This window comes from Saimiri boliviensis, chromosome 6 (assembly GCF_048565385.1).
Source record: "Saimiri boliviensis isolate mSaiBol1 chromosome 6, mSaiBol1.pri, whole genome shotgun sequence".
NCBI classification, from domain to species: Eukaryota; Metazoa; Chordata; class Mammalia; order Primates; family Cebidae; genus Saimiri; species Saimiri boliviensis.
Window position 1 is genome coordinate 103,523,230 of NC_133454.1, and position 13,718 is coordinate 103,536,947.

At 43.5% G+C, this 13,718-nt stretch overlaps 1 protein-coding gene across 4 annotated transcripts in view; it reads right to left on the bottom strand.

Annotated features, from left to right (window-relative positions):
* SLC1A2 (solute carrier family 1 member 2) overlaps nt 1-13,718 on the bottom strand; it is a 165,427-nt gene that overhangs the window by 14,261 nt on the left and 137,448 nt on the right. For all 4 annotated transcript variants that reach the window (XM_074401308.1, XM_003919988.4, XM_010333413.3 and 1 more), the window contains exon 9: nt 10,406-10,540. In XM_074401308.1, coding sequence (XP_074257409.1) covers nt 10,406-10,540 — 135 coding nt within the window. The remainder of the gene's footprint in view (nt 1-10,405; nt 10,541-13,718) is intronic.

The window sequence follows — 13,718 nt, forward strand, 5'->3', positions numbered from 1 at the left end:
AAGGAAGATTCCCAGAATGCCCAGCCAGGAGGTAGGTCATGGCTGTGCTGCATGGTCTCCCTTTCTGAAAATGCTGCAAGGCAGAACATCCTTGAGGCTGCCAGGGGAATGTCTGACCAACTCTGGGGAAGTTTAACAGCCCCAAGCAGGACATGGGAATTTGTGGTTTATGTGTGGGAAGTTCCTCCTACAAGCAAAGTTTCATTTTGCCTAACAATCATCCCTGACCACTCAGGAAACCCTGGTCTTTCGTGTTGACCTCAGGAGCTTCAAGCTTTGGTAAAAAAACAACTTAGAATATGATGCCATCATTGGGTCTGGATGCTGTGTGTCAGGACTGAAAGAAGGGGATGGAGATGAAAGCGGATCCTGCATTTCATGGGTTTTCTACAATGATATGGCTATGCTTTAGAGGTCACCAGGAACCGAAAATAAGAGAGGCGCTTCACTGAGTTATTTCACACTGAGTCACTGGGTCTGGTTGACTAGAAAAAAAGACAAGCACCAAGGTACTCTGTCTCATCTTCATCTCTCAGTCTAAATCCTCTAGCAGGGAAATGTGAAATCGTCTGGAAGTCCTGGTTCACAGAGAAGAACAGGGCCGAGGGAGTTGGGTCACCCACAATTCATCTGGTGTCTGGCATTGGGTAGAATCATATGAAACTGCCATTTATTTGGAAATAAAAAGGTCAAACACTGGCAATTTCATATGGTTCAACTTAATATTGATGGAAACAAAACATAGCACCTGCCTCTCAGGATGCAAGGTGCTGAAGGACTGTCTTTAGGGGCAGAGTGTGTGGCAGAGGTGTCACTTGAGGCCCCACACCTGAGAAAGGCTGGCACAGCTCTGGGTATTCAAGGGCTAAAACCACATGGGGTTAGAAAAGAAAAGGAGATCCATATAAATACTGGCTAAGAGCGTAAAGTTGGATTCCAGCCTGGATGACAATCCTGGCTCCAGCAGAAAAGACTTCTTAGCCTGTCCTCTTCAGATTTCTCATTCATAATATGAGGAGAGTGATACTTGTATGCAAGCATGTTGAGAAGATAACTGCTAACATGTACTGAGTGCTTGTCAACCAAGAGGTCCTCCACCGAGGCTCTTTCATATAAAAGGCTTATATGACCCAGAAGAAGCTTCTCATTATACTACCATTTTTAGTTGAAGTGAAAATGGGATCAGAGCATTCTCTCCTTTATTCCTCCACTACACCTTATCCACACTCTTCCTTTTGCACTTAGAAGGCTCCATTGGGATTTCTTGACCCCATTACTAGACTATAAGCTCTTTGAGGACTGAAGCTATGTTTTATTTACATATGGCATGAGCTGGGCAGAGGAGAGTGGGGAGGTCAGTATGTGTAAAGGGAAGGACCGGGATGGATTGTGAGTTTAAGATTTGAAAGCATATTAGCTCTAGAGATACAATTGGTTTTTGTTTAGTAAACATCTAGTTGGATATTTTGGTGGTAAAAAGTCAGGTTGCAGGGTATGACCTAGAAGGATGAGGAATGGGGCACAGAGAGCCCAGATTACTTTATGGATGAAAAGGAGAGGGGTGCCCATAGAGCTGGGGAAAGATCCAAAGATGGAGAACAAAGAGGCCCAGGGGAAATTCCCAGGAGTGGGGAATACTAAAAGATTTTTTTAAAAAAAGAAATGCCTAACATTAAATCTTTATTTTATTTCTGTGCTACCTGAAATTATTAACAGTGAAACAGCACTTGAAATTCAACAGTAGGTGAAGGGGAGACAACTTCTTTTTCATATTATTACTCTTGAATTTTGTCCTTCCCTTTTCTATGGACACACATTTATTTTGTGATACATGAAAAAATGATTTTGCTGTGCAGAATTAGAGCCCTACCCCCATCCTGCCTTGATCTGCAATTATACCACCTTAAGTCAGAGACACTTTGGTGAGAGAGAAAGAACTTAGTGGAAAAGGGGCCACATTCTATGGTGAGGTTGATGTAGACTGGAGATAAGATGTAAAAAAGAGAATTCAGTGGAAGTAGGAAATCAAAGCAAAAGACTAAGCTAAACATAAGCCCCTAAAATCATCAAAGAAAAGCTTAATGTCTCGAAGAATCTCCTTAAACTGATAAGCAACTTTAGCAAAGTCTCAGGATACAAAATCTATGTGCAAAAATCACAACCATTCCTATACACCAATAACAGACTAAAAGAGAGCCAAATTAAGAGCAGAATGCCATTCACAATTGCTACAAAGAGAAGAAAATACCTAGGAATACAACTAACAAAAGATGTAAAGAACCTCTTCAAGGAGAACTACAAACCACTGCTAAAGGAAATATGAGAGGACACCAACAGATGGAAAAACATTCCATGCTCATGGTTAGGAAGAATCAATATTGTGAAAATAGCCACACTGCCCAAAGTAATTTATAGATTCAACACTATCCCTATCAAGCCACCTATGACCTTCTTCACAGCACTGGAAAAAACCACCTTAAACTTCTTATGGAGCCAAAAGAGAGCCCAAATAGCCAAGACAATTCTAAGCAAAAAGAACAATGCTGGAGGCATCACACTACCTGTCTTCAAACTATATTACAAGGCTACAGTAATCAAAACAGCATGGTACTGGTACCAAAACAGAGATATGGACCACTGGAACAGAACAGAAGCCTCAGAGGCAATGCCACACATCTACAACCATCTGATCTTTGACAGACTTGACAAAAACAGGCAATGGGAAAGGATTCCCTGTTTAATAAATGGTGTTGGGAAAACTAGCTAGCCATGTGCAGAAAGCAGAAACTGGACCCCTTCCTGACATCTTACACTAAAATTAACTCTAGATGGATTAAAGACTTAAACATAAGACCTAACACAATAAAAACCCTAGAAGAAAATCCAGGCAGAACCATTCAGGACATAGGCATAGGCAAGGACTTCATGAATAAAACACCAAAAGCATTGGCAACAAAAGCCAAAATAGACAAATGGGATCTAATTAAACTCCAGAGCTACTGCACAGCAAAAGAAACAATAATTAGAGTGAACTGGAAACCAACAGAATGGGAAAAAAATTTTGCAATCTACCCATCTGACAAAGGGCTAATATCCAGAATCTACAAAGAACTAAAACAGATTTACGAGAAAAAACACCAACAAACCCATTCAAAAGAGGGTGAAGGACATGAACAGACATTTTCAAAAAGACATATATGAGGTCAACAAACATGAAAATATGCTCAACATCACTGGTCAGAGAAATGCAAATCAAAATCACATTGAGATACCATCTCATGCCAGTTAGAAGGGAGATCATTAAAAAATCTGGAGACAACAGATGCTGGAGAGGATGTGGAGAAATAGGAACACTTTTACACTGTTGGTGGGAGTGTAAATTAGTTCAACCACTGTGGAAGACAGTGTGGCAATTCCTCAAGGACCTAGAAATAGAAATTCCATTTGACCTAGCAATCCCATTACTGGGTATATATCCAAAGGATTATAAATCATTCTATCATAAAGACACATGCACACGTATGTTCAATGCAGCACTGTTTACAATAGCAAAGACCTGGAACCAACCGAAATGCCCATCGATGATAGACTAGACAAGGAAAATGTGGCACGTATACACCATGGAATACTACACAGCCATAAGAAATGATGAGTTTGTGTCCTTTGTAGGGACATGGATGAATCTGGAAACGATCATTCTCAGCAAACTGACACAAGAACAGAAAATCAAACACTGCATGTTCTCACTCATAGGCAATGAGAGTTGAACAATGAGAACACATGGACACAGGGAGGGGAGCATCACACACTGGGGTCTGTTGGAGGGGAATAGGGGAGGAACAGTGAGGATTAGGGAGGTTGGAGAGGGATAACATGGGGAGAAATGCCAGATATAGGTGATGAGGGGATGGAAGCAGCAAACCACATTTTCCATGTGGATACCTATGCAACAATCCTGCATGATCTGCATATGTACCCCAGAACCTAAAGTGCAATTATATATATTTATATATACACACACACATACATGAAAAGAAAAGCTTAATGTAGGAATTAGTTTTGTTTTCCACCAGACATGAGTGGAGGATAAGTCAGTCAGTTATGTGTGTGTGTGTGTGTGTGTGTGTGTGTATGCACACGCACATGTGTGTGTGTAGGTGCACATGTATGTGTCTTACATTTTTAAAACAGCAAAACTCAGATTAGAACACCTGAGATACCCAAGGACATCCAGATCATCTGGATTTGATTCCCAGCTCAGCCATTTAATATCCACTAAACTGGGATAAGTTACTTCTTTCTGAACCTGTTTTCTCAACTGTAAAGCAGTGATAATACTATTAGCTGCTTCACAATTTGCTGTGACTTTTAAAGAAGCCCATGTAAAGTGCTTAAAACAATGTCTAACACTTAATAGGCACTTACTAAGTATTAGCTGTTTCCATCTTGCATTCTTTCAATCTATTTTTGAATGGATGCATGAACTGTCAACAGTTACTCAAAAAAAAAAGTAGAAGCGCTCATATACCCACAATCAGAAACCCCTGTTTTTCTTCCCTATCTCTAGTTCACTGCTTCTGAAAGGGGGAGTCCCTGAAGATTGCATCATCAGAATCACCTGGGAACTTGTAAGAAGTGCCAATTCTCTAGCCTCACCTCAGATAAATTTCTGGGAGATTTTGGTGTATGCTGGAGTTTGAGAACAAATGCTCTATTCCCTCCAGAGAGGAATGCTAATGCTAGGAGCTTCAGAGCAGTCCTGGAGGGTGGAGGCTCTTTGAGGTTTTCCTTCTAAATGCCATCTCAACTATATTCCTCAATTAGCACATGTAAGTTCAGAAAAGATCTCACCAGCAGATTCTTATGTGAGAATTGGGCCATAGGTCTACTTGGATTTCACTTTATTTTGATTTTCCTTTTCCCGCCTATAGCCAGACCCAGTTATTTATTACCTCTTCCTGGTATTGGCTCCCCTTTATCACTCCATCCTGCCTCCTTCAGAGACTCTGAGGTGTCAGCGAGGTCTCTCATAAATATCTGCCAAAGGCTCCTGACACAAAGGGCTTCTTGGACCCAGGGGAAGGTTCTGGTTTTAAACAGTCCCACCCATCTGGTGCTCTAGGACTCGGCATTTTCAGGGCTCCAGAATCTTGCTTTTCACCGTGACATTTACAGAGCAGCTAAGCCTGACTGTTGAAAACCATCCAGGGCTTAGAGGGCAGTAACGAGGTTGGCTGGCCTCCAGCAGTTGGCAAACACTGTAACACGTTAAATGTCACTATGGGGTTTGTTTTGTTTTAAATGGAAAAATTGCTAGAGTTATGAAAGCTTAAAAACCATTGCTAAAGAGGAAAAAAAATACCCCTTTTTCTTTTTCTCTCCTTTTCCTCCACAGACTACTTAACTAGGGAATGGCCAGGCTCCCATGCACCCCATCTCATCTTAGCCCCCACCACTTACACACTAATGAGCACCCCATAGCCACAGAGCTCACAACCAAGAGCTAGTTTCCAGAACTCCTCTTGCCGTTGAGAATGTGCCACCATAACTAATTTGAAGCAGATCCGACCTAGCTACAAACTGCGAGGCACACTTTCCCAGGACCCTCTACACTTCCTGTTTCCTTTTCCTCTTAAAAGAAATGCTCATGCTTATTTGTATACAAACGTTCATCCCCAGCAGAATTCTACCCTAGGTCTTAAAACTGGAAGGACACTCAAAGGCATTGAACTTAGACTCTTGCTTCCACAGGGATAGGTTATTGTCCCCATTTTACATATGATGTCGCTGAGGCTCAGAAAGTCACCTGCCCAAGGTCCTGTAGAATAACTACAGAGCTCAGAGCCACAGCTCCTGCCTCTTAGACTCTCTTTTTCTTGATCACACTTCTCCTGCCATCTGAGATCAGAGCCCCAGAACTGGAGAACAGCCCTTCATTTGCTCCTTTTTTTCCCAGCTCCAGCCCAGGATAGGGTTTTCTCTTACGTGATTTCATCAATATAGTTAATCCAAATGTATCATCTTTTTTTAAAAAAAAAATTCAGCCAACTCCCTCCTGCTGACATACTTCAGCCCTGGAATTAGGACACGCTGCTTTCCTTTGCAAGTATGAGCATGTGAGCACCTGCATGGGGTGATCTGGGAGGACCCGGCCCTCCTATTCCATTTGCTAACATTTAGGTCAGAAGTAGGCAGGGTTTTGAATGTTTCATGAAGTGACTCGTATCCAACAGGCTTGAAAACAAATGCCAAGAAGGACCAGGGCCCACACTGGCAGACCCACTGGGGCTGGAGGACTTGAATTCTAAGAGTGGCCAAGACCTTGATTGTATCCCATTTGTCCTCATTGAGGCTATTTGTTTTATTTTCATGCTGAGAGAAGAAAACAATGGGTCAAAACAATTTCTCTGGTCAGCATGCAGGATCAGGTGTGTCTTAGTTTTTGCTGCTATAACAAAATACCTGAGATCGAGTAATTTATATAGAACAGAAATTTGTTTGCTCAGAGTTCTGGAGGTTGGAAAGTCCAAGATCAAGACACTAGCATCTGACAAGGGCCTTCTTTCTGCATCATGACATAGCAGAAGGCAAAAGGCAAAGGTAAAGAGAGGGCAAGAAGGGGCTGAACTCGCCCTTTCATAGTGTGCCAACCTCACTCAGGTGGAGCCCTCACGGCATAATCACCTTCTAAAGGTTCCACCTCTTACTATTGTTACAGTGGAAATTAAACGTCAACATGAGTTTTAGACTGGACAAATACTCAAACCATAGCCCACTGGGTGGCCCTAATAAGTGTGTCTTCTCCAACCTTTCCAACCCTGGGCCTCTCTGCTCCTCCTCCCCACTGTTAGAACTGCTTAGTACCAATTAGGAGGCTGTGTGGAGTTAGGTGAAGTACCCTGACCTAGCCATACAAGGTCTGCTGTGCATCAGGAAAGAGACTCAACCCTTCTGACTCGCAGTTTCCTCATCTGGAAATACAACATAGGGCACCTTAAGGATTAAATGGAGACAGATGTAAAGACATTATGGTACCCACCAAATATCAGCCCCTTTTCCTCATTCCTGATTATATTAGTACATTTTTTCCACTCAAAGGCATTTGGATTATAATGGGTTGGGGGCAACCTCTATAATAATAATTTTTGAAAAGATGAATCTCAGCCGGGCCCAGTGGCTCAGGCCCTGTAATCCCAGGACTTTGGGAGGCCAAGGCAGGCAGATCACAAGGTAAAGAGATCAAGACCATCCTGGCTAACACGGTGAAATCCCGTCTCTACTAAAAATACAAAAAATTAGCTGGGTGTGGTGGCAGGCACTTGTAGTCCCAGCTACTTGGGAGGCTGAGGCAGCAGAATTACTTGAACCCAGGAGGTGGAGGTTGCAGTGAGTCAAGATCGCGCCACTGCACTCTAGCCTGGGTGACAGAGTGAGACTCCATCTCAAAAAAAAAAAAAAAAAAAAAATGAATCTCTAATGGAGGTTTAAATAAGTCCAAGAAGAAACAAGGCAATATCGTTGCAGCAGGCGAGGGACCTTCAATGACTACATGCAATGAAAAGACTTGAGAGGCAGAGTCAAGGGTTTAAGTAAGCCACAAGTCATGGGGAAAGCCAGCAGAATTTAAATGGCTTCCTTTGTCTTTTTCCTCACGTGGAAGGATGCTAATGATCACACGGCAACTAGGCGGGTAAGAGTAGCACACAGTTATTGAGCCCCTACTGTGTGCTTTGTCTCTAGACTACTGCCAGTGTCATTTCCCTTCTGTCCTCTTCCATCTGTGGCCTACCCCGTTCCTTTGTCTCCTCCATCCCCTTCTCTCACAATCCTTCCCACCCATACACCACCATTGACCCTCAGCTGCCTTGTCTGAAGAGATGTCATGAGAAAGTCTGCCCCTTGGGGTCAACACAGGACACAGAGAACAACCAAGCTAGCAGGTTAGGATGCCACGATCACCACCCGGGAGACTAGGAGAGACAGACATGAGGCTATTTTGTTTGCTCTTCACCTTCTGCTAAAGGTATTTTCTGAGCATTTTCTGATGATGAAGGAGCCCATCAGGAAGATCCATGGCCTTCCTCGCAGCCCTCCTGAGTTGAATCGATTCTGTTCAGGGAGCCACTTCTTACTTCTTACCTAAGCCCTGTTGTCTGTGCCAACAGTAGGCACATAGTATGGGGAGGTCAGGCTTCCTTCTAGCCTTCCCAGATGTCTTCCCTTCAGCCACTTGCATTTTTCTGTCTTTGGAAGGCTAGTGGGTAGGAAGGAGGAACAAACTCGAGTCCATAACATGTGGTTTCTGAGACCAGGCATGGTGGCTCACGCCTATAATCCCAGCACTGTGGGAGGCCGAGGTGGACGGATCACTTGAGGTCAGGAGCTCAAGACCAGCCTGGCCAACACAGTGAAACCTTGTCTCTACTAAAAATATAAAACTTAGCCGGGTTTGGTGGTGCGTGCCTGTAATTCCAGCTACTGAGGAGGCTGAGGCGGGAGAATCACTTGAACCCAGGAGACAGAGATTGCAGTGAGCCAAGATTGTACCACTTTACTCTAGCCTGGGTGACAGAATGAAAATCCATCTAAAAAAAAAAAAAGTGGTTTCTGGCTCTTAAAATCAATGCCAATAAATGTCAGAAAATTTGTTACTGGCAAGTGAGGTAGTTTGGAAAATAAGCATGGGCACTTTGGCCTTGGGCCTCTGGGCCAGCACTTGTCACTCTGTGCCTGTATCACTGAAGGCTGTCATTGTTGGAGGCCCTATCATTTAACTCCAATGCTGGACAGGAGGCATCAGTGTACATCTTAGGGAACATCAGAGCTCAGGTGGGCACTTAAAGGGGACCATTCCAACTCCCCTATCAAGGGCCATCTGGTTAGACTTGCCCACCTTGGGCAGTGAGTCTTCTACATGAGGAAAATGTCCTTCACTGGGAAAGGTAGCTGAACTGTCATACATGGTCAAGTTCAACTTTCTCTGAATGGGAGTCTGCCCATCTTGCTCATCGTCTTTCACCACCCCCTGCCTCCAAGAGTACCATGCATACATCCACGTACTGCTGGTAGCCTCAGTGCCTCTGTGAAGGCTGGCCTCGATGGTAATGTCATGTTTCCCCCTCTACTTACATACACCTGAGAAACTTTTACCTATTGATTATGATTCAGCTTAGCGACACTGCTTTTAGAAGCTTGAATGTGACCATAAACGAGAATTTGGCAGGCTCCAGAAGCAGGCCGACCTAGGGTTGACTCTGTCCATTCCCAGGTCCCTTTACCTTTATAAACCTCAGTGTCCTCATCTACAAAGTGGGAATAACAACATGGAACTTTCAAGGTTGTTAAAGAGGAAAATGTAAAGTGCCTGGTCTAGTAGCTGGCACCTAGTGATCACTCAAATTCAGTTCCCATTTTCATGTTTCTTGATATTCTCTGCTCTGTCCTTCCCTTCTTGACTAGGATGAAGGCCTCTCTCTACCACTGTGCTTTTGTGTGTGTGCTATGTTTTAATTACGTCATTGAAGTGTAATTTACATACAACAAAATGTACCCATTTTAAGTGCATGGTTTGAAGCATTTTGACAAATGTAGACAGACATCTGTGCCTATCTATGCATATGGAACATTTCTGTCACTCCCAAAGGTTTCCTTCCAAGTTAATCTCTATGCCCCTATACCTGGCCCTAAGAAACCCCTCATCTCTTTCTTTTTATTTTATTTATTTATTATTTTGAGATGAAGTCTCACTCTGTCTCCTAGGCTAGAGGGCAGTGGCACAGTCTTGCCTCACTGCAACCTCCACCTCCCAGGTTCAAGCCATTCTTCTGCCTCAGCCTCCCGAGTAGTTAGGATTACAGGTGCATGCCACCACTTCTGGCTAATTTTTTGTATTTTTAGTAGAGACTGGGTTTCACCATGTTGGGCAGGGTGGTCTCCAACTCCTGACCTCAGATGATACATCTGCCTTGGCCTCCCAAAGTGTTGGGATTACAGGCATGAGCCACAGTGCCCAGCCCCAACTGATCTCTTTCTATTGATATGTGTTACATTGTCTTTTCTTAGAGCTTCATATAAATGGAATCATACAGTACATATTCCTTTGTGTATGGCTCTATTCATTCAATCTAATGTTCTGAGATTCTTTGAATGCATCAGTAGCTGGTTCCTTCTTACGGCACTTTTAATTGCATCATAATTTATCTGATTCCTCCACTAGACTGTGAGGCCTTCAAAGGTTTCATTTTTTTCTTCTTTGGTTCTCAAATAAGTACCCAGTAAATGTGAGAGAGAAGGAGCAAGGAATCGTGAGGGGATTGCCATGGGGATTGGCTGCAACCTTGCCATCTGTCCATCCCTGGGAGGCAGTACTTTCAGTCCCAGCAGAACCCCATCCACAGACACTTACAGCAGCCAGTCCACAGCCACCAGCAGGCTGATGTCCTCTGTTGGCAGGCCCACAGCTGTCAGAATGAGGAGCATGGTGACCAGCCCGGCACTGGGGATACTGGCCGCGCCGACGCTTGCCAGGGTGGCTGTGAGGCTATGAGAACAGAGAAGTCTAGGTCACAGGAATGGAAAGAATCTTAGCAAAACCAACCCTGGCAATTTTAAGCTCAAATTTTCCTGCAGCCATAAAATTCACCCCCGAAACCCCACCCCTCCCCAACTCTCCACTAAGAAATAGAGGAATCTAAAGTAACAAGGATCAGGAATTAAGGATTAAGGCCTATTTGGGTTCTGCTCAATTATGATGTAAGCTTATAAACTCATGGATTGGAGCCTTATTCCCATCATACTATCCAATTAGTCTAATATATCACAGGGCTCAAATAAGGTAAGCGTGGCTCTAAAAGCAGGCAATGAAATATTAAAGAAGAAAAACAAATCACCCTTAATCCTCCCATGGAAATACAACTGCATTCATTTCTGCTTACACTTTTATGCCTCTGTGAGCACCAGAGACTACGTGGCGAGGGTCTGAGAAGGCCATTGCCAAGGTTAACATGAGAACTCAGAATAGCAAATATCCAGGCCCAACCGAGTGCACATCAGGGGAACAAATCAACAGATTCCAAATGACACTAAGCATCAGGCACCTGGATGCCTCACTATGGGCTGCAAAATACATTATTCAGAAAGAGGATGCCAAGAAATGATCATGAAAGAAAGGGATGCTTTCTTTCTGAAGCATCTCATCAGTTCTTTCCAAGCAATGCCAGGGGCACACCCAGCACCATTCTGAAGTTTGTCTCTGGGAGAGGGTTAATCTAGAATTCAAGTGCACTGTCCTGACACCAGGGAGTCTCCTGTGGTCCAGCAAAGAGCGATGACTCTTTTTTTCTTCTTTTCTGGATGCCATTTATACAAAACTGTCATATCAAAATGTGAGAGTACTTTGGAAATATGGATTCCCAAGTTGTTTTTGTGGGTTCCAAAAGGTAAGGGGGCCTGCTTTCTTTGTGGTTGTAAAATTCTAGAAATTTTATAAGCTGAGAGGCAGCCTTTCAAATTGTTCCAACTAAATCCATGCCATCAGTGTGACCAAGCACAGAATCCTGGGGTCTTATCATCGGGAGGGACCTGAACGTACCTAGTTTTATGTGTTTGGGGAGATGAAGTTCCCTGGAGAGCCTGTGGTTTGAGCTGTTTTTCCCATATTGCCATCTTTCCCGGGTTTAGGCCCGTCCTTGCATAGACAGTTCCCCTAGTGTGATCTACAGACCCCATCCATGCCTTTCTCCTCCCCCACCAATGTGGAGCTGGTGTCAGAGCTCAGATAACTCCAATTTCCTTGAATCCATCTGGGTCACTGGAGGTACAGTACGGAGTGCTCATCAGTGACAGTTCTGCAGCTGAACAACCTGAGTTCAAATTCTAGCTCTGCCACTTAATAACCACATGACTACAGCCAACTTAACCTCTCTGTGCCTTGATCTCTCATCTGTAAAAAGAAGATAGTAATGGTATCTCTCTCATGGGGTGGTCCGAAGCTTTCAGGCGCTAATAAATTAAAAAGCACTTAGAAGAGGCCGGGCACATTGCAACCTCCCCCAGTAAATGTGAATTGTTTTTCTTATCAAGGAATCTGGACAGGACCAGGCTGCTTTGCAATGAAAACTTCCCTAAAGCCCCAAGAGCTGGAAGATGGGAATTCTCAACCATTTCCCAAACAGACAGAACACCAGGGAAGGGGAACTGCCCAAGTTCCAACAGTCTTGACCTTGACTGTTTTATTTACAGCATCAGTTGCTCTGAGTCACTCCTGCACATCCCTTTGCACTGTGGCCAATTATCTGGTTATCTTTCGGTTGTGTGAGATAAAGTCTTATAAAGACAATGCTTCCTGGAAGTTGCTTTCCCCTCTTTTCCTTCACCGTAATATTACCCTCATTCTCCCGTGGGCACTGTGTCTGTCTGTGAAATTCTAAGCCCTGCAAGAGCTCCTTGGGCAGTGATTTTCCCTGCCTCGCCTCAGTGCTTTCTGCTTTGCCTGGGCTTCCACTCCCCTGGCTCACTTCTCTAGGGTTCCTGGAAGCTGTCAAGATACTAGACACAAAATATCAGAGGAGACCCTCACAGTAACCCTGCAAGAGAAATATATGGTAACACCTGCTTTCACTATGAGGAAAACATAGATAGGATGGGCGGAGAAACTTAGGTCACACAGTTTGACATGGTCTGCTGGGAATTTGAACAGGATCTGCTTGATTTCAGTGCCATGCTGGCCCTTGACGGCCTATATTGAAAATTCTATGAATTAATACTAATGCTAAGAATTCCTAATCACTATTTTCCTACATCCAGTGAAAGGAGAGGATGAAGAATTTACTTGCAAGTGCAGCATGAAGACGGATTTGGGTATTTTCCTCCAAATAAACTGCAGGCATGAAGTATATACACCCGTGGTGGGTGGCCCAGAGGTAGCCCTTGCGGTGTCTACGATTTAGGAGGATTTGACTGAACTCACCCAGAGGCCAGAGATTTAAACGTGTATCATCAAACTCATCTTTTGTCAAGTGAAAATGTTCAGTAGTATTGCTGTTAATATAAAACAAACCCTGCGTAGATAAATTTATATAATTTAAGCACAAATGCAATCACTTACTGGTCCATTCACCCATTTCTAAGTTCCTATCTAATAGTGGGAACTTAATGGAAAACATGGTTACCACCTTGACCAAGAATTGAGGGACCAGAAATCACCTTTGCTTGGCAAAAGACTTCATTAAGAAGCCCTTTTCATCTTTGAGAATTAAAGCAAGGGAGGTTAGCAGTCTCATGGGATGTCTGTTAGGACGTAATGTAGAAAGGTTTGATCTTCTGACCCAAAGTATGTTTTCCATTGTCAGTAACATCATGGTACTCATGACGTCACGGCTACATTTTTCTTTAATATTCTAGGAGTATTTCGACATCAATAATAACAACATCAGAAGCTAACACTTATTGACAAGTGACTTTGAGCCAGGCACCATGTTCTCAGCCACCCTAGAATTTGTTATTGTTCCCATTATGCAGATGAGAAAACTGAGGCTCCCTTATAGTATGTAATTCATGGGGTAGTTGTGAAGATCATATTATATATAAAAATTATTATTTTGCAACCCAACAGTATAGTATAGTGGAGGCAGTGTATGTAATGGTTAAAAGCACAAACCCCAGAGTGAGGCAGCCTGGGTTCAAATCCCATTTCTGCCTCTTACAAACAGTGTGATCCT